The 21,573-nt window shown below is 37.0% G+C and overlaps 1 protein-coding gene across 1 annotated transcript in view; it reads right to left on the bottom strand.

Annotated features, from left to right (window-relative positions):
• The window catches only part of Xrn1 (5'-3' exoribonuclease 1), a 112,746-nt gene that overhangs the window by 81,274 nt on the left and 9,899 nt on the right, over positions 1–21,573 (bottom strand). Inside the window, exons 2-13 of the mRNA XM_031345724.1 lie at positions 19,534–19,766; positions 15,762–15,859; positions 13,266–13,375; positions 13,057–13,167; positions 12,030–12,112; positions 9,293–9,380; positions 9,040–9,208; positions 8,185–8,252; positions 7,746–7,883; positions 4,958–5,024; positions 4,655–4,760; positions 3,096–3,186 (exon numbers count right to left, since the gene is read on the bottom strand). Coding sequence (XP_031201584.1) covers positions 3,096–3,186; positions 4,655–4,760; positions 4,958–5,024; positions 7,746–7,883; positions 8,185–8,252; positions 9,040–9,208; positions 9,293–9,380; positions 12,030–12,112; positions 13,057–13,167; positions 13,266–13,375; positions 15,762–15,859; positions 19,534–19,766 — 1,362 coding nt within the window. The remainder of the gene's footprint in view (positions 1–3,095; positions 3,187–4,654; positions 4,761–4,957; positions 5,025–7,745; positions 7,884–8,184; positions 8,253–9,039; positions 9,209–9,292; positions 9,381–12,029; positions 12,113–13,056; positions 13,168–13,265; positions 13,376–15,761; positions 15,860–19,533; positions 19,767–21,573) is intronic.

The raw sequence follows: 21,573 nt of genomic DNA, 5'->3' as shown, positions 1-21,573 counted from the left end.
GGTAAGAGCACTGACTGCTCTTCTAGAGGTCCTGAGTTCAAATCCCAGCAACCACATGGTGGCTCACAGCCACCCATAATGAGATCTGACGCCTTCTTCTGGTGCATCTGAAGACAGCTACAGTGTACTTATTTATAATAATAAATAAATCTTTAAAAAAATCATCCATAATTCTATCACTTGAATATAAGGAATTAGCAGTTTTGTAAAGTTTAGATAACCTGATAGCAATAACTACATATATGAAAAAACTATGCATGCATATATGTATGTGTATGTATATATTCATATATATTTACACACACACACATACACACACACACATACACGGGGAGGGGGCTTATATACAGGGTTTCACCTACACAGCCAGGATTGACCTCAAAACCACAACTTCACTAACACTTAACCAGGCACTGGAACATTCCTCTTTACCTCCCAAATGTGGATCATGTACCTTCCAGTCAAAAAACACTGGGCAGTAATGCGGTGGTTAGGAAGCTTTGGCCAAGTCACTTGAACCAGAGACCTCTAAGCAAAGGGCTGGTATTCAGTGCCCTTGAGGACTGAGACCAGAGCTCTAATCAGGCCCTAATAAAGAACAGTAGGTATAGGCTTACACGGCCATTATCAGCTGACTCTAAGAACGTCTACCTTTGAATCAGTGTACAATTTGTGATAAAGATGAAACCAATCAAGCACATACATTCTGTTTATCATTGTCTTCCCATCTTTAACTATAGACATGTTTTAATAAAGCTTTGAACATAAAATTAAAAACATTTCTATATTTTCTAGGTGTTTGAATCACTGGACACAGGGAGATAAAAGATTTGGGACACAGACAAAGGAAAAGAGGGAGAGACTAAAACAATTTTAAGTGACATTTTATTAGTTTTGTATATAGGGATGTGCATGCATGTGGAGGCCAGAGGACACCTTGTGGGAGTCAGCTCTCTCTATTATGTGGGTCCCGGTGATTGAACTCAGGTTGTTAAGCTTGGTGGCATGAACCTTTCCCTGCTTAGCCACCTGGTCCGCCTAAGACTTACATTCCATAATAATGGCACAAGTTTAGAAGGCAGTAGGGCATACGGAACAGTGTAAAATACACTGATGTTCTAAACAGATAGGTTTGACCTGACTTTTGTATAATCTTGGGATGATTACTTAAGTTTTCTGAGTTTAATTTCATTTGTAGCAAAGAAAATGCTGTTTACCTTGAGTGAATGAAAATATGGTTTTAAAGTATCTGATTTTGGTGACTGGCAATTAAACAAGAACAATTGGCATGTAGCCTTTTAAAAAACAACAAATAAAGGTCTTTTGATTTATATTGTTCCTAAGAGAGCCTCTGAGAGTGTGTTACACTCTATAAGAATTTCTTCTCAGAGCTGGCTAATAAGTGAATTAATACTTAATGCCATATCATTTTGTACTGTTTTGAGCCCTTTGATGGTGGTCTGAAAGGGAGTCTACCACAAGTGTGTTGAAGACAAATTAAACAGCATCACCACAGTGACCTTTACTATATGTCTGCTGCATTACAATTTGGGTTTATTTTTTGCTTTTTCATACATTTATACAGTCAAGTTTAAACTAAATATGGTCTTTTTAAATGAAAATACTTTAAAGACTTTTGACTAAGAAAGATATTTATAGCCCTATTCTTTGTTTATCTAAAGTTGTAAAATTCTGTATCAATCTGTATCAAAATGAGCTGGGAATACAGCTTACAATAAAGCACCTGAGTGATGCTCTAGGGTCAATCCCTTTTCTTTCCTTTTCTTTTCTTTCCTTTTCTTTTTTTTCCCAAACTTTCTATCCTTTTTTTTGAGGCAAAATTTTGCTATGCGGTATAGATGACCTTGAACTTGAAGTGATCCTCATGCCTTGGCCTCTCAAAGTGGAAGGGATTACAGATACAAGCTGCCATGTCTGGATGTTAATTTTTTGTATTTTAGTGAATGGGCAGAGTAATTTTCTCATTATTGTTTTGACGTGAAGTACCATCCCCACAGTACTCATGTACAGAAGCCTGGTTCCTTCCTGGTGTGCTATTTGGGAGGTTCTAGAAACTTTAGGAGGTTGGACTAGTTAGATTTGGGCCACTGGGACAATGTTCTGAGGGGCTGTATCTTGTCCCAGGCTTTCTCTATCTTTCTTGCTACTTCCTGGTCACAATGCCGTACCAACTTTGCTCTTCCATGCACACCTTGTCACATTGCCTAGTTTCCCCATAGCCAAAAGAGAATGGAGCTGGTTGAGCATAAACTGAAGCCTGAAACCATGAGTCAAATGATCTTTTTTCTTCTAAGTTGTCCTGTCAGGAAACTTGTCAGTGACAAAATCTGATCACTATAGGAAACACTAGGGACATGGAGGATTACTACTACTGCTTAGTAAGACAGCAATGCCTTTCTTTCACTCTCTCAGCCACACATTTAAGTAGTTCTTTTGTTTGTTTTTTGTTTGTTTTTGTTTTTTTTCAAAACAGGGTTTCTGTGTGGAGTCTTGGTTGTCCTGGAACTCACTCTGTAGACCAGGCTGGCCTCGAACTCAGAAATCTGCCTGGCCTCTGCCTCCCAAGTGCTGGGATTAAAGGTGTGCGCCACCACTGCCCGGCAGTAGTTCATTCTTTAGAAATTATTCCTCCTAAAGAGAATTTTTTTTTCAGTACACAAAAATGTAGGGAATCTTGCATACACCCTCATGTAACTATCACCCAGACTAAAAAACTACTGTTAAGACACTATTATTTATAACGGATTCTTTATTTTTATTTTTCTGGTGGTACTAGGAAATAATCTCTGGTTTAGAGATTGACCCTAGAGCCTCACTCAAGTGTTTCATTGTAAGCTGTATTCCCAGCTCATTTTGATACAGATTGATACAGAATTTTACAACTTTAGATTAACAAAGAATAGGGCTACAAATATCTTTCTTAGTCAAAAGTCTTTAAAATATTTTCATTTAAAAAGACCAAATTTAGTTTAAACTTGACTGTATAAATGTATGAAGGTTGAGTAGAAACAAAAGTTAAGAGGTGTATAAATGAGACTCTACTAGTAGGAACCATATAAAATGAGATGTCTTTACCAGCTCCAGGACTGGACTCCATGATAGTAATAGTGTAAGATCCACTGTATAGCCTGAACATAACAGGCAGCTTGATCAGCCAGAAACTCACTGAAACAGAAAGAGGCATTTTCATTACAATGTTGTTTTCTGGAGATAGACCAAGGTCTTCAGTGCATTTTTAATACCTAAAAAATTATAAACAGAAAAATTCCAGTTTCTTTATTATTCCATCTTGTCACATAAAAAGGTGCTTTACCATCTTTGTAAACCAACTATCAATATAGTTAATCCCGCTGTGTGTGCTAAAGTCATCACTATGTCGTATTTTCCCCTTAGTGTTTGGAGCCATCTAGTAAACTTTCTACAAAGTAGTGCCTTCGCTTTCTTCCTTTTTTTTTTTTTTTTCGAGACAGGGTTTCTCTGTGTAGCCTTGACTGTCCTGGAACTCACTCTGTAGACCAGGCTGGCCTCGAACTCAGAAATCCGCCTGCCTCTGCCTCCCAAGTGCTGGGATTAAAGGCGAGCGCCACCACTGCCCAGCTACCATCACTCTCTTAATTAATAGGATTGAGAATAAACACAGAAGTTCTTAGAAATCTTACAATAGCATTTACAACAACTTTTAAAAAGTGTTCTGTCTTCTGAACAAGATTCCCTTGTAGTTCCTTTTCTCAAAAGCCAAACATCCATTATTAAGATTTGGGTTAAACAAATCTTCCAATCACCACAACAAAACAAGCCACAGTTTAAAGTAAAATATTAGAAAGTTTTTATCTTTGTATTTCCAGCAAGAATACTTATATCTTTAAAATGTCTTATTATTATTAACTTGTTTATTTGTGTGCGTGTGTGAATGCCATGGTACTTGCTTGTGTGGAAATCATGAGATAACTTTCAGGAGTTGGTTCTCTTAGTAGGTATGCTTTTAAACATGAATATCTTACCTTCTTATTTTAAACAATATTTCCTGATTGCTAGAAAGCTGGGTAATGAAGAAAACCATTCTTATCACCCTCTAGCAATTACTAGCTGTTTCAGTATGCTGCTTTTCAGTCACTGTAGAGATGAGGCTCTGCTATCTTGCCCAGTGAATTTTTGGGCTCCAGTGAGCCTGTGGCTTTAGCTTCCCAAATAGCTCAGATCAGCCACACATTACCACCCCAAAGTTAATCTTTGTTTACCCAATTTAAAAAACTATCAGCATCTTCCCGAGTTGTTGGGAACTTTCTGCAATTGCCATTTAATAGAGGTGCAGATTCTGGAGATGAGGTGAGGAGAGATGAGGAGCCTCCCCCTAGTGCTATGCAGCTGAGCTGGCCATTTACTCAGATGCTAGGGATAAGGACATGGGGCCTCAGGTAGTGTGGCAAATGCTGCCCACTAGGCTATCTCCCTATTTCATCTATACAGTAATTTTTACAATAGTAATAGAACATGTGCCAGAATTACTATCATGAAATGCATTTGAAATTATGACACCAATAAATCTCACACTACATTAAAATCATGTTGTTTTCTGAAGAACTTCAAAATCTACTTTTTCTATTTCAAAATGAAACAGTCATCAAAAGCATACTCAGATACTACATCGACCCCCATCTTCGTCATGTAGTATGTTCTCTTATATTGTCTAAATTCAGTTTCAAACAGATCATCATCTTCAGTCTCATCTTCAAAATTATCTGTGAGAAAAACCAGAAAGATGTGACTGATAATCATGAATATTGTTTTCTAACCCAGCATACATATCAAAGCTGATGCCTACAGACTATCATAGGAATATCTATCCAGTTCCCCATGCTGGGTTGGTACTAATGAAGGGAAGGCAAGACAACTATTATGTCAATGGAATACACTAAAACACACAGCTTGTACTCACCTCTAGAAGCCACTCCTTCACCTTCACTTTTGTCTAATGCAGCCCAACTTAAAGAATTTTCCTGGCCCTATTAAAAAATTATAAATCATCATAAGATGAACAGTAAGATTAAAAAAATGCTAGCTACAGCTGACAATGATCTTTAAAGGATACTCTGTAGCAACCTACTTTAAAAATAAGATTAAAAACAGAAACTGCAACAGGATGGTTTTGGTTATTAATTGTTTTCTAAAGTTATACATTTTTTATTATATAAAACTCAGATATATAACAAATGATTTTCATTAAATTAAAAAACGTATATTGAATTATATGTACGAAGACCAAGAGTATCTAAACATTAATTACAATCCAAACAAAAAAATGAAATAATCTTATCATTCTCAAGATTATTATTGTTTCAACCTACTATATCTTTCATTTTTGCCCAACATTTATCTATCTGTCTGTGTGTCTGCCTGTCTGTCTGTCTGTCTATCTATCTATCTATCTATTTTTCTATCTATCTATCTATCTATCTATCTATCTATCTATCTATCTATCTATCTATCTATCTATATCTCTTAACCCCTTTTCTCTCTTGTTTTTGACTATCTATCTATCTATATCTCTTAACCCCTTTTCTCTCTTGTTTTTGACTGTCTAGCTATTGGCAGTGACACCCATAAGCTTTTCTTCATGTAACTCTGCCCTCTAGGAGCTTTATGCTCACAGGTCATAGCTGCATGTATCTCTAATATAACTCACACATTCCTGGAAGACTGGAGGTGGTTAAAGACTGAGCTAAGGTAGAAGAGCTAGGAGTTATCAACATGAAGGTTTTGTGAATCCAGGTTCCCTTTTAAAGTTTCTGCTTTCCTTTTCCTTTCTTTCTATTTGAGATAGCCTTACTGTGTAGTCCATGCCTGCCCTGAAGGTCAAGATCGCCAAGCCTCTCCATTTTAGTAGTACCACTGCACTCAATACAAAGCTTGTTTTCCTAGAGAAATGCATGTGGTAGAATCAGACTGATTACTGCTCAGTTCCACTGAAAAAGAGGTATTCACAAATGTTAGGCTGGAGAGATAGCTTGCTGGATAAAGCACCTGATACCCAATATGAGGACTGGAGTTATAGCTCCAGCACTCATAGAATAGAAAGCCAGACAGCTGTGGCAGCAGTTTAGAATCTCAAACAACACTTGTGAGGCAGACATGAGTATGGAGGCTAGCAAACTAGCTAGAATTGGCTCACCTGCTTTAACACATAGACTGAAGAACAACTCAAGGTGACAACTTCAGGCCTCCACATATAACAAGGTAGGTACTCATGCAGTCACACACGCAAATACACACATACACCACATACACAAATGTGAAAAACAAGAGAAAGAAATTAAGAAACAGAAAACTTTGCCAGAGAAAATCAGGATCTTTAATTTCCTAGGGGAAAACTTATTAGTGTCTACTTTAATTTTATTATTTTATTAATTATTATTATTAATCTGGAACCTAAATTGAGTAAGGTTTCCATCATTATTGATAGGTTCAAGAAAATTTGAGGTTTCTTTTTCAAACTAACACAAACAAGACACTGTTTAATTAGAGATGTCCTTTAGAACACTAGAATATTCTGAATCAATCATTATTATGCAGAATATTTACTAGATATTGTACTATTTTTAAAATCTATATTTTATTTATTCTTATTTAATGTGTATGAATGTTCTGTCTGCATGTATGTAAGTGTACAGTATGCACGCCTGAAGCCTGTGGAGGCCAGAAGAGGGTGTTGGATCCCTTGGAATTGGAGTTACAGATGGTTATAAGCCACCTCATGTGTACTGGGAACCAAGCCTGAGTCTTTAGCAAGTTCTCTTAACCACTGAGCCATCTCCCCAGCTCCTAGAGATTATACTACTAATTATTCTTAATCAGTCCACTGCTGGTGTAGTGGTCTCATAGGAGATCAGGAGTACAAGGCCAGCCTAGACTACATGAGACCTGGTGTCGAATAAAAAAGCAAACAAACAAACAAACAAACTCCTAAGACCCCAAATAAGTATAAACTACTCAGTGCTCTGCTGTTTTCAAATGGCACAACTTAAATAATTTATTTTAAAAGTTAACTTATTCACTTCTTTATTTTTTTTTTTTGTCTTGTTGTGTTTTTGTTTTTGTTTTTGTTTTTTCGAGACAGGGTTTCTCTGTCTAGCCTTAGCTGTCCTGGAACTCACTCTGTAGACCAGGCTGGCCTCGAAAATCTGCCTGCCTCTGCCTCCCAAGTGCTGGGATTAAAGGCGTGCGCCACCACCGCCTGGCCACTTATTCACTTCTTTGACATTTTTAAAATCTTATATGTATTCAAGTGTTGTCTGAATGTATGTATGTACATATGTATACACAGAGGCCAGAAGAGGATAGCAGATCCCCTGACAGTGGAGTTACCATAAGTTGTCATGTGGAGACTGGGGACGGAACCTCGATCCTCTGCAAGTGTTCTTGACTTCTGAGCTCTCCTGACCTATTTATTGGATTCTTAATAGAGAAAACAGATCACTATTCCTTAGAAGTGAAAATAAAAAACTCATTTTTCCTTAAATACATATTTATGATATGAGAGAAACACAGACAGACAGAAAACAAAATTTTAGATGTTCATGGAGAAGAAATGAAAATGAAACAAGCCCCTGAAACCTAAGGAAAACAAGGAACAAGGAATATTAGTTTTGCTGTTACAGTTTAAAAAAAAAAAAAAAAAAAGGAAAAGGAAAAAAGAAAAGAAAAAAAGACCCCAAGAAGCTGATCACCTTCGGTTTTCTCCTCTCCTTGCAGTTCTTTGCTTCTTCTGCTGCCGCACCTGCTGCTTCATTGAGATACTTGTTACCAACTTTGCTTTCAAACCACTTGAGGTCCACAAAAACTTCGCTGAAGTGTTCTCGATCAAACTGAACAGAAATCAATTTTAAAATGATTTAAACATGTCTAAAAGAATACAAACTAAATTTCTAACAGAAAATATTTCTGGGTTATAGTTTATTGAAGAAGGTTTGTTTATACACATATAATGTCACATATATTCAGTCTGGAAACTGAAAATAAGTAACTAATAAAGAAATAGCTCATGTGAAATGATACAGAATGAACAATCAGAACAATGCTGCAAAACTGTCTTTTTGTTGTTAACTAAACAACTAATGACCATTTACAGGGACCCTAGATAGGAAAATAAACCTTGTAGTTACTTACATCTGATAGTTTCACAAGGTATCTCTCAAATCGAGGTAAGTTGAGATGTCCACTTTCATTAATATAACCTAAAATGAACCAAATCTAAACTTGTAGTACAAACTGGCATTATTTTCTAAACAGCTCTATAAAATTCTTTCCACAAACTGCTGAATGATTCTTCTAATGAGGAAAATCCTCTAACTGCTTTGCTCTCTAGAAACCAGCTCTAGTTTCTATAACCTTTCCATTACTGTATTTTAGGCACTGAGGTAAAATATTGGAAATTCAGGTATATAATAATAAGGCTTCCACATTTCCAACCATTAGCAATACCATATGTATTACAGTCTGATTATTCAACTTGACATATTCACATAAGAAACGGTGTAGCTGGCTAAGCGGCACACACCTGTATCCTATCCTTTGGGAAGCTATGAGGAGTTTGGGAGCTTTAGAGTTTGAGGCCAGCCCAGGAATACATAGTAAGACTTCACATCAAAAGGAAAAAGAAGGCAAAGGAATAATTTCCTGTTATTTAGAGAATTTTTTTGCCAGTTTCCTTTTTTAACTGTTTTGGTTTATATCAAATACTTCATGTATATTTAGAACAACTGGATTTCTCTAATGAATTATGAATGAATGAAGTGAACCCAATGAGACTGCTGGTTTTCTTAGGGAGTTAAAGGTGAGAGGCAAGTTGCTTAACGAGTGACGTGGTTCACCTGTAGTCAGCTTCTTTAGCATCCACTGAAAATGACAATCTCAGTGCCTACCACTTAGACTGAAAGAAACACACACTGTTTTCCTAATATAGTCACACATGTAGTAATCTAAGAAATGGAGGGTACTCAATTACCAGTAAGGTAGTCTTACCTCCAAGTTCTGGCAGGATAGCAATATATGTTCCATAAAGAAGAGGCAGTGCATCATGATTAATATGTAAATGAGGTAGATGAGGGATAAAATCATTGCCAACAAGAAATCCCATCAAAATCCAATCATCTATAATTTTTTCAATATCATATTTAAATGTGATCTTTTCCTATAGTAAAATGAAGAACAAAGTGAAAACCTATAGAAATTTCTATATGCAAAAATAATAGTCCATGGCTATGTTAACACTTACTTTTAATGCTGAAAATTCATAATCAATATACTCTCTCATTAAAGACAAGTGTAGGAGGTGAAACGTCGTTTCTTCTGGTGCACATACCCTGTAATTAGTCAAGTGATCAAAAGAGAGTTGTCCAACCTCAAAAATGCAGCAATGGTTAAGTAAAAATGATCAATAACAGATAATTCTTATCTTTAAAGCAGTAATTTATATATAATTATATTAGAATGCTATCCCAATGGATGAAACATGATAAAATGATAGGCTTAAATTTTAAGTTTGGTGAACAGATTCAGAATTCATAAGGGCTAAATAAAATATAGAATACACATAAGAAACAAGCTGTTCATTGTGGGAAGTGAGGGTGTGTATGTGTATGTGTGTGTGCACTTTCAAATATAGTTTATCTCCTGCATTGGACAGGTCTCTATATTGGCTTATACTCCAAATTTAGCAATAAGGAATAATATTAGGAAACAGTATTATATTTAAATAGATAAGATATAAGCACGATTTATGGCAAGAATGTGAGGGCAGTTCAACATAAGAAAACCAATATCAGATAGCACATGAGTAGAATGAAGGGGGACATTTTCCACAATCATTTTGTAGAAAAGCATTTAACAATATTGAACACTCTCCCATGATAACACCTGAAATGCAAGTACTCAGGAAGCAGAGGCATAAGGATAATGAGTTTGAGGCCAGCCTGGTCTACATAAAGAGAGTGTTCTAGGCTAGCTTGGCCTAAAGAAAGAAACAATGTCAAACTTAGAGAGAGTGGGCTAGCAAGCAGCTCAGTGGGCAAGGATGCTTGCCATTAGACCTGATGGCATGAGTTCTAGCTCCAGAGCCCACATGGCAGAAGGAGCGTGCCCACTGCAGGCTCTCTCACCTTCACACATGCCACAGCACTGCATGTGTGCCCCATTCATTTTCATTCTCTGTGTCTTTGCCTCTTTCTCTGTCTCTCATATATACATACAATGTACAAACATAGTCTTAAAAAAAAAAAAGAGAAAGAAAAGGAGCTATAGCGATAATTTCCTTAATATGACAAAGGACATATATGAAAAAACAATTAACATTACAGAGTGAAAAAATTACACCTAAGACCAGGAATAAGACAAGGATACCTACTTTACCACAGCTACTCAACACACCATAGCTATTCAACACTGTTCTTTAACTCCTAGCCAGGACAATGAGGCAGGAAAGATAAAGAAATGGAATTAAAATTGGAAAGGGATAAGTACAACTTTATCTGTTTTCAGATGGTGTACTTCTACATACAGAAAACTCCATAGTTTACATAAAAACATAGTGATAATAAACAAATAGCACATCTACAGGAAACAAGATAGGCAGTATTTCTCTACATTATCAAAGGAGCATCCAAAAGAAAGTTAAGAAACGTATTCCAGGGCCTGGAGAGATGGCTCAGGTAAGAGCACTGGCTGTTCTTCCAGAAGACCTGGGTTCAGCTCCCAGAACCCACATCGCAGTTCACAACCATCTGTAACTCTAGTTATGAGGGCTGACATCCTCTTTTAGCCTTGGTGGGCACCACACATGCAAGTGGTACATATACATATATGCAAGCAAAACACTCATGCACATAAAATAAAATAAACCTGAAAAACATGATTTCATATACAAATGACAACTGGAATAGTTAAATACTTTGAAGTAAACTTAACCTAAGAGGCATAACAGGGAAACTACAAAATAAAGAAAATAAAAGACACAAAACATGTGCTAATGGATTAGAAGACTATTTCAATATCAAGATATTTTAAAAGGGGCTGGTGAGATGGCTCAGCAGTTAAGAACACTGACTGCTCTTCCGAAGGTCCTGAGTTCAAATCCCAGCAACCACACAGTGGCTCACAACGGTGGCTCTGTCGTTCCCTTCTGGTGTGTCTGAAGACAGCTACAGTGTACTTACATATAACAATAAATAAAAAAGATACTTTAAAAGACTCACAGATTCTTTAATTCTTTCTTAAAACTATCCCTATCAAAACCCCAATGATGTTTTCACAAGAAAACAGTAAAATGTTCCCCCTCCAAAAAAAACTCATGCTTTCATGAGACCTGAAATATGCAAAATAATCTTAAAAAAGAATAAAGTTAAAAAAAAAAGAATAAAGTTAGGGTTTCACTTTTCTTGATTTCAATGTTAACTACATTATAATCTGTATGAATACACCAGTAATGATACGACAGGTATATCTGATCAAGAAATAAAATAGAAAACACAAGAAATAAAACTGTGCATACATGAGCAAATGATTCTCAACAAGGAACTAATATTCCCAATAGGGAAAGAGCAGTTTTCTTAACAAGTAGTGATAGGAAAACTACATTTCCACATATGAAGAATAGAACTGGGTTCACCATGTAAGTTAAGACCACCAAACTCAAGTGTAGCTCAGCAGCTGAGTGCTCACTACAAGCTCCAACACAGTTCAGCCAAGATAACCAAAGCTCTCAATAGGACAATCAGAACCAAACCTCTTTACAAAACTTTTAGACTAAAAATTAGGGGTAATGTCTATGACATTAGGTCTGGCAGTGTCTTCTTGGATACTATAGACACTAAAAGCAGAGGCAATAAAAGACAAAGATAAACTGCACTACATCTAAACAGGCACTACAGATTAACAGAAGACACTTGCAGAACCCATGTGCTAAGGGATTACCAGCCATGCTTTGTTTTTGTTCTTTCTTCCAACATCTAATTTACCTTTGTGTTTTTTTTCCACCAAACCGAACTTCTTCTCTTAAGAGAGAAAAATGTGCCTCGTGACTTGTTAATCCAAGCATGATCTGTTGAAAAATAATTTCAAAATGTTGCTATTCTACCTTTATTCATACCATTAAGTTTACAAAAGCAACTTAATAAAATTTCTATGCGGGAAATAATTTAAAAGTCAAAATGTAAAAATTAGCACCAGTAGTTCCAATGGCAGGTACTTATGGAATCAGGCGAGAATGCTAAGTACACATTAGAGCCCATACAATTTGCAGTTGACATCAAGTCCTCCACTCCTCCTTGCCCAAGCACAAAACTGCCTAAGGATTTTCATACATTCCTACTTCTTAGGAGTAGAAATTAGAAGCATTGACCTTTCCATGCTAGATGCTTAGAAGTCTCAGTAATATGAAAATTTATTCTGAAATGGAAAGGGGCACTTTAATTTCTTCATATGACCTACTCCCTCAAAAGAATCCAAAAGTCTACTCAAGCATGTGAGCCAATGGTTTGTTTTCTTTAAATTCTTGCTCAAACAACAGAGCAAAATGAAACATGAGGCATCAGGAGATGTGGTCATTTACATGTTAAACAATTATTGTTATATGTGTGATAATGGCTTTATGGCTGAGTGCCTTAAAAACTTATTATGCAAATGTTATGAAAACATGTATGTATTAAGAGATAACAAGTTATGGGATTTGCTTCAATAAACCAGCTTGGTAGTAAGGAGGCTGATGACTACATTAAATTTAAAAAAATTACTTCTTAGCCAGGCAGTGGTGGTGCACACCTTTAATCCCAGCACTTGAGAGGCAGGCAGATTTCTGTGTTTCGAGGCCAGCCTGGTCTACAGAGTGAGTTCCAGGACAGCCAGGGCTACACAGAGAGATAATGGTAGCAATCACTCCTTTGTATTCATTGCTACAGCCAGTAAAATTTTCCCCATTAAAAGCCCATGTCTTCAGTCTTTAGCTCTATGACACAAACTTACAACGACAATAAGTGCTATACCTACCAAGTCAGCGTCTAAGCCATAAAGACAATGTCTGGTGTTTGGATCATGATCTGGCTTTGCTTTCTCGGATCTGATAAATTCCATGATTTTATGCTCTCCTTCTCCAGGAGTCTAAACACAATGTTTAAAAAAGAAGGTGGTAATATGCTATGCTTCAAAGTATTAAATAAGCTTAAAAAAATTCTTTAAATAAAAAAAGAGATGATAACCTCATGGCCTGAGAAGTAGATGGTAACACCTTGCCATGATTTGTCTGTGGAAATTTTCATATTTACAAAATACTTCAGATGTTCATGCAACCTGGCCATGAATTCAGTCCCTATAAGTAAAAAGTTTTAAAAGGTTAATCTGAGAAAGAGATAAAAATAACAAAAACAGTTAAGTTCTCAGTAACAACATATAATCAGGAATCATCAAAGCCCAAAGTTTTCTTGCTTATCTTCCAATGCATCAAATGTCACTAGACAGTGCCACAAAGGTAAAGTCATGAATTTTACACCATCAATAGCCTGTGCTTTAAGTGTTGACCTAAGAGCAGTTTGGACTCTAATAAACTCCACTTTTCTACATTTCTTCTGGATTGCTAGGCATATTATTAATTTTTCTTATTATTATTACTGTCAGTGTATGATATGTAACATGTGAAGGTAAGCATGTGCATGCCACAGCACATATGTGGAGGCTAAAGGACGGTTTTGGTAGCTCATTCTATACACTGACCATGGAGTTCTGGACTTTGAACTCAGGTCTGCTTATGTGGCAAATGATTTTACCCTCTGAATATCTTGAAGAAATTTTAAGACGTATAGTTTTAACCAGATTGCCAATGTTAACTATTATTGTTCATGTATATTATTAATAACTAATACTGCTTTCATTTTTAAGACAGGGTCTGTAGTCCACATTAGTCTTGATCTCACTATGAGTCAAGGATAACCCTAAACTTCCCAAGTCCTGGAATTACAGGCATGCACAATCATGTCTGATTCATACTATGCTAGGGATTTCTTCCCCCGCAACCCCTGAGAGGGATTGAACCCAGGATCTTATGCATATGAAGCATAGACTCTACCAAAAAAAACCCTATATTCCACTCCAACTAGTACTTGTGTTTGTATTTATATACAAGTTCATGTAGAAGCAGGTGCTTATGTGGAGCCCAAAGGATAACTTGTGTTTGGTTCTTCTTCAAATACAATCCACCTTGGTTTTTTTTTAATCTTTGGTCAGGGTTTCTATGTATCTCTGGCTCCCTGGAACTTGTTATGTAGCTCAGGCTGGCCTCAAACTCACAGAGATCCTCTTACCTCTGCCTCCCAAGTACTGGAATTAAAGCCACATGCTACCATGCCCAGTCACCTTGACTCTTGAGATACAGATTCTCATTGGAACCTGGGACTCAATAAGTAGGCAAACCAGGTTGACTAATGAGCCCCAGGGATCCTTCCCATTCAGCTCCCCAGCACTAAGATTACAAGTGTGCACCACCACAACAAGTTTCTAATAAGGGGGCTGGGGATTGAACTCATGTTTGTATGACAACCACTCTACTGAACTTAGCTATAACTAATAACTGCTATACTCTAAGTTTTAAAACATTTATTTATGTATATGATATTTGCTTACACATATGCATGTGCACCATGTACATGCAGTTCTCTTTGAGGCACAAAGAAGGCATCTGACCCTAGAACTGGAGTTATACTATGTGGTATTGGAAAATGAACCCAGGTTCTCCATAAGAGCCTGTTTTTAACCATCAAGCCACTTCTATATCTCAAAAACTACTATTTTTAACATTATTTTTAATCTGGAAAGTGAGTATTCAATGACTATGCTATAGAAAATGTCAGATGATCAATAATTAAAGTCTACTTTAAATTATATCCAGGAAAAAATTATTATTAAGTTGAGCAATGGGTATCTAAGCCACTTAGAAATAAAACAATTTACTAGTTTGTATGGCATTTTAAAGGTTACACTTCCAATTTTTGTTCAAAATAAATGACTATAAAGCCGCCAGTGAACCTCCTCAAGTGTATCAAGTAGGGTGCTGTACATACATAAAGTTAAGTTACACACATTACTAATAAGTTACTATTTCCTACACTTATGTATTTATCTTATTTGTGCGTGGCCAGAAGACAACTTGCAGAAGCTGGTTCTCTCTTGCAGCACGCGGGTCCTGGGAACTGAACTCAGGCCATCAGGCTGGGCATCAAGTGCTTTTATCTGCTGAGCCATTTCACTGGCTTTATTTTTCTTAAAGTCATGGAAGTTCTAGTTACCTACAGCAGGTAGAAGAGTAAACTCCATGGACTTAAAGAATGGGTTTCTTATCCGGAAACCCATAATAAGGTAGGTATGGAAACTTGGTAAGTCATAAATCAATCACCAAAATACAAATTGGTTTGATACTGATAATTGACCACAGTAAATTGAAAGCTCTTCTAAGTTTTTTCCAGGTCAGGAACTCTACGTAGTTGACCAAGTCCTCTCCGTTCCTGCTCATCAACATCTGAAATCCCTACAGCAGATCTTCCCAGAAACACAAGCAACATGATGAGGTAGCTCATCTTATAAGTACACAAATGGGGGAATATCGCTAGTGACAGCCCAAGGACAAACAGTCTTAAATCAGAAATACATTAGAAAAAAGTTCAAAGTCTATCTTATATCTTTAGAATGGCTCTCAGTCAATTTACCTGGCGTAATACAGTTGGAATCGAATCTGGCTTCTGTAGGAAGTGTTTCTCCCTTTTCTATTGCCTTTTTAATTTTGTCTTCTGCCTCCTTGGCTGACCTTAAAAGTCAAAGAGAAAAAATAGCTTACATTTTCTACAAAATTAACATTTTTACACAAACCATTATTTAGAAGCTTTTACAAATAAAACACTAAGTTGTTAACCTTTTGGTTCAAAAACTATAATTTTTTTTTTCCTCTTTGAGACAGGTTTTTCTCTGTAGCCTTGGCTATCCTAGAACTAGATCTGTAGACCAGGCTGGCCTTGAATTCACAGAGATTAGCCTACTTCTGTATCCTCAGTGCTGGGATTAAAACTGTGCACCACCAGGCCAGAGTAAAATTTTAAAAGTAATTATAATAAAAATGAATAGGTCCAGCCAGGCGGTGGTGGTACATGCCTTTAATCCCAGCACTTGGGAGGCAGAGGCAGGCGGATTTCTGAGTTCGAGGCCAGCCTGGTCTACAGAGTGAGTTCCAGGACAGCCAGGGCTACACAGAGAAACCCTGTCTCAAAACAACAACAACAACAAAAAAAAAAAAAAAAATAGGTTCAGGTATTCCTTGCTTTTATTTACAGATTGAATGTTTTCTTTTTTAATGTGAAGACGATAGAAGCTAGACATTAAAATAGTAAAAAGAACACAAATCATTACAAACACTTAAATATTTCTAACATAAATATATAGCTAATTTATTATAGAAGCAAGATCAAAAGATTTAAGTATCAATTGTTTACAATATTTAACTATATAATTTAATGATTTTAATATTTTATTAATCTTCAATGATATCAGTATACAAAAATATAACAAAATATAACTCTAGGTTTTAAAGAGTACACTACCATGGGAGGGAATAACAAATAGCTATGTTTAATCTAGCTGCAATATAGAAAAGATTATTAGGATAAGGTAAGTAAAGACAATGACAGCATACTCTGAGACTAGATTTTAAAAAGATGATGAAAACATGTATAAATAGGTTGCAGATGTGAGGAATAAAGACACAAGAAGGAGTCCAAATTACTCTTGGACTTGGAGTGGGGCAGCTCATCACACAGTATGGCAACAAAAAAATTTTAAAAAGGCTGCTTTGGGGAAGATGAATTCAGTTCTAAACATGTGAGTCTTCTGGTATGTAGGTGATCCAAAAGGAGTCATTCAGCAAGCATTTCAATCCAAAGGAATTTAGGAGTGAGAAAGACACTATAAAGATAAATCTGGGAGTCATTAGCACAGACAGTAATCGAGGTCATTAGATGTCATCACTTAGGGCTCAGGACGCAGACTCAAAGTAATTTATTATTGTTATTATTTATTTATTTATTTATTTATTTATTTTTGAGACAGAGTTTCTCTGGTTAACAGCCCTGGCTGTCCCTTTGTAGACCAGGATGGCCTCAAACATAGAGACTCGCCTGCCTCTGCCTCCAGAGTGCTGGGATTAAAGGCAGTCACACCAAACCTGGCTCTCAAGGAAGTTAATTTAATGATAGCTTAAGAAAAAAGAAGTAGAGAAAGGAAAGATGATAGAGTTGAACATGGCACAAGCAGAGCAAAGCTGCATGGAGGTCATGAAAAGAGGAGTTCCAGAAAGAAAGGAGGGTGAGCTCCGTTACTCACGGTGGGTGGGGAAGCAATGCAAACTTAGGCTTTAGATTAGGACATAAGCCTGAGATCTTGTAAGGAAATTTTAGTGGCACAGTATGGATAAAAACCAGAAGGCAGATTCAGAGTAAAAGTATGAAGCTGCTGGAGGACTTTCTAGGAAACATGGGACTCTTGGTGACAGCCTATATTTAATATATGTTTGTGATAGTTACAGTGGATTAGTCCTTAATCCCTAGCCAGTATTCTTCTATACTTCTGATACTGAAAAGGTTATGAAGTTAAAAATAAGTAGAGCCGCCAGGCTTTGCTGTGGTTAGGTTTTGGAATGAGCTGGTTTTTGTTAGTTAGATGCCTCCGTAAAACTTTGGGGAGGAGGTCTGATAGTGTCAATGCGCTACGCTAGCTGAGGCTCTGGGGCTGCTGGGGAGGCTCAGCAAAGGGAGAAGGATGACAGGAAAGCCCAGTACTCAGTAACACTGAGGCACCACGAAGCAACAGCAAGGGTTTGTATTTTGTCTAATACTGATGTAGTATGCAAAGCTAAGATGCACTGATACCTTCTGGTGGCTGAACTCTATGCAGACCAGGCTGACCTTGAACTCATGGAGATCTGCCTTACAAATATTGGAATAAAGGCACTGCACCATCAGAATCTCAATATGAACTTTTAGGCTAGCGATGCCTTAAAATTAGTTTAATAAATATTATGGCATCCTAGTATAAATAGTTTTTCAAACCTGAAGATTCTAATTAAGTCAAGTCTATAAGTAGTCCCCAGAAATCTTAATTTTGGACTTAAGAGAAGTGTCTTGGACTGGAGAGATGGCTCACCAGTTAAGAGCACTGACTGCTCTTCTACAAGTCCTGAGTTCAATTCCCAGAGACCACATGGGGACTTGCAACCATCTGTAATGGGATCTGATGCTCTCTTCTGGTGTATCTGATGAGATTAACAGTGTATTCATATACATAAAATAAATAAATAAACCTTTTAATAAAAAGCGCTTTTGAATTTAAGGGTCTCACTATTTTCAGAATTCTGGGACTGTTTTCCTTTTAATAGTTAAATCAATACTCTTTGCCATCTTCTCCTTAGTCTCACTGGGAGGTCTCTCTAAGACACTGTCCCAACTTTCCTGACAACTCCCACATTTGATAGATGAATATTTCCGTCATTCTTTATCCTGCCCTAGGTTAAAGGAGTCTTTCACTATGCTAACAACTCACTAAACACTCAGGTCTTAGGATACCCCCCACAGGTTAATAGTTCAATCTCACTATTGTTTAGATATGGTTGCAGAGTTTTGATTTTAAGACTCTTTATCTTTAAACCCTTTACATCTTGTGATGGTTTGTATATGCTTGGCCCAGGGAGTGGCACTATTTGAAGGTGTGGCCTTGTTGGAGTAGGTGTGTCACTGTGGATGTGGATTATAAGACCCTCACCCTGTCTAGAAGTGAGTCTCCCACCAGCAGCCTTTAGATGCAGATGTAGAACTCTCAGCTTCTCCTGCACCATGCCTGCCTGGATGCTGCCATGTTTTGAAGATAATGAACTAAATAAACCTGTAAGCCAGCCCCAATTAAATGTTTTCCTTTTAAGAGCTGCCTTGGTCATAGTGTCTGTTCACAGCAGTAAAACCCTAAGACTCTTCTACACAGTGGTGTTGATAATGCCAAGTTCCTAACTGAACTTTCTTTCAATAGTCCATCAATCACCTTCTAATCTCATTTGCCTTACTGTCCAATTAGGACTCATATTTACTCAAAATCATCATCTAGACTGAGAGCTGGTCATTCAATAGAGGTTTGTTGCATGGCTGTCATTAGAAGAACCTCTTGGTCCACTCTGCAGTGACTACACCAAGGTAGATCACCAGGGCCTCTCCTTTTACTTTTCAGATTATCAAAGTGAGTTTGGAACCTTGTGACTCACAACAGTGACTATATAAGAAACCCAACATGAACTCTGTGAAATAAGTCATCAAAATTACTAACTTAGTACTTGACTAGTCAAAACAATCCTGAGTACAAAATATATCAATTACCTTGAGGATTTAAATAGAAAACAAATATGAATAGAAGATGCACTGTATTTTGTCAACTATTTAAATGACTTACCTAAAACGCCTCCCACGCTGCTGGTTCATTTTTGCTCGAGGAGCCACCCCATCAACAGCCATAAAGAACACTTTCCTAGGTTTAATAATTCGAAACAACACCTCCAAGTAGTGAAAAATGTCAGTAAAGATTTTGTCATCTGAAATTCTGAAGTGAACATCATCATCATTAGGATGGGAACATTGATGTATAATTCCATTCATATCCAGGTATAAGTTATCAAATTCTGGAATCTAAAAAGCAAAAACAATATATTCTAGATTATTAACTATTATAACTATTTTGATGCCTAAGAAAAGTGATTCTTCCATGGTTCAATACAAAAACCAAGTCAAACCAAACCAAATCAAACCAGGATGTAATATATTCTGATTATATAAAAACTCCAGGGATTCTCTTCCAGAGACCCAAGTTTGGATCCTAACACTTAGATGAGGCTGTGTACAACTACCTGCATCTCCAGCCCTCAGGGATCCAATGCCCTCTTCTGGCCTCCTCAGCCACCACATGTATTTATACAAATGTGCAGACACATAAACACAAATATAAAATAAAAAATAAACCTTAAGAAAACTTAATCACAGTTGAATAAAGAAGATAAAGGAACAACTAGTAATGCAGAGACAAACTATATAGTTATATAACATACCAGTAGCCTCACCAAATTTACTATGAGGAAATATCTATTCAGATTAAGGAAAATACCAAGTAAAGCGCTTAGTTACTATGGTACTCAAAATATTAGTTTCCTCCCCTTTTGCTACATGGCTTCTCAAAAGCTCAATTTCCTCTATAAATGGGAAATAATGCCCATTTACATCAAAAGGCTTAATAAAAGAGAATTAAAAGTTTTTACGCCGGGCAGTGGTGGCACATGCCTTTAATCCCAGCACTTGGGAGGCAGAGGCAGGTGGATTTCTGAGTTTGAGGCTAGCCTGGTCTACAGAGTGAGTTCCAGGACAGCCATGGTTATACAGAGAAACCCTGTCTCGGGGGGAAAAAAAAAGTTTTTACAAGAGATTTAATTTTATATTTGGTCGACTCAAACAGAGCCATTTACTTGGTTACAATAGTTTTCAAAAGCTTAGATTATCAAGCTGGGCAGTGGTAGTGCATGCTTTAGATCCCTCACTTGGATGGCAGAGGCAGGTGGATCTCTTTTGAGTTTGAGACCAGCCTGGTCTACAGAGTGAGTTTTAGGACAGCCACAGCTACACAGAGAAACTTTGTTTTGAAAAACAAACAAACAGCTAGGTTATCTGTAAATGGAGGCAAAACAGATGATCTGATACATCGGAAACCAGACTCCTGATGTCACTGTGGGGCTTAGTAGTATTGGGGCCCAGGAGTAGCTTCACAAACCACATGAACACTGATCTCAGTCAGACAGGTCAAACAGGGCTAGTTTATTGAGCATTCCTCCAGAGCTGATCGATCAGGGCTGCAAGTCAGATTTGGGAGCTGACTGTGATGCTCAGTTAGAATCCTACAGATCCATTAAGCCTGAGATCCACAAATATTTGGGCCAAGTTATTTCACCAAATCAGGGTTTACAGATAAGTGATTTCCTTAGGAACATGTCTTTGTTGTACATTTACCTTGCTCCCATTGGTTGGGGTATTCAACTGTGGCAGGGGACTTGTCTTGCCTAATATTCATGTCTTAATTTGTCAATCAGGATGTCAGTTCCTAGGGAGCTTAAACTTTACTTGACCCTTACTCAAAATGGAAGTCTTAATCTAAATAGAGGCAGGTGTCTCTCTTATGTTGGGGTCCATCCTAGAAGCAGCTTATAAAAGCAAAAACCATTAAAGGCTATACAGAGATGCAGGAAGTACTGCCTGATGATTGGTTCAGGTCCAATACAAGCTTATTGTGGCTAAGTATACAAAGCAGTTCTAATTTATTCTATTGTGATAGGTTTCTAAGAGCACAGACTATAACAGAATATGTAGTCAACTTGGGCATGAGAAAGTTTCTTTTCTTTTCTTTTTTCTTTCTTTCTTTCTTTCTTTTTTTTTTTTTTTTTTTTTTTTTTTT

Source organism: Mastomys coucha, unplaced genomic scaffold (assembly GCF_008632895.1).
Source record: "Mastomys coucha isolate ucsf_1 unplaced genomic scaffold, UCSF_Mcou_1 pScaffold23, whole genome shotgun sequence".
NCBI lineage: Eukaryota > Metazoa > Chordata > Mammalia > Rodentia > Muridae > Mastomys > Mastomys coucha.
Note: the sequence above shows the minus strand (reverse complement) of the source record. Positions and strands in the feature narration are given on the sequence as shown.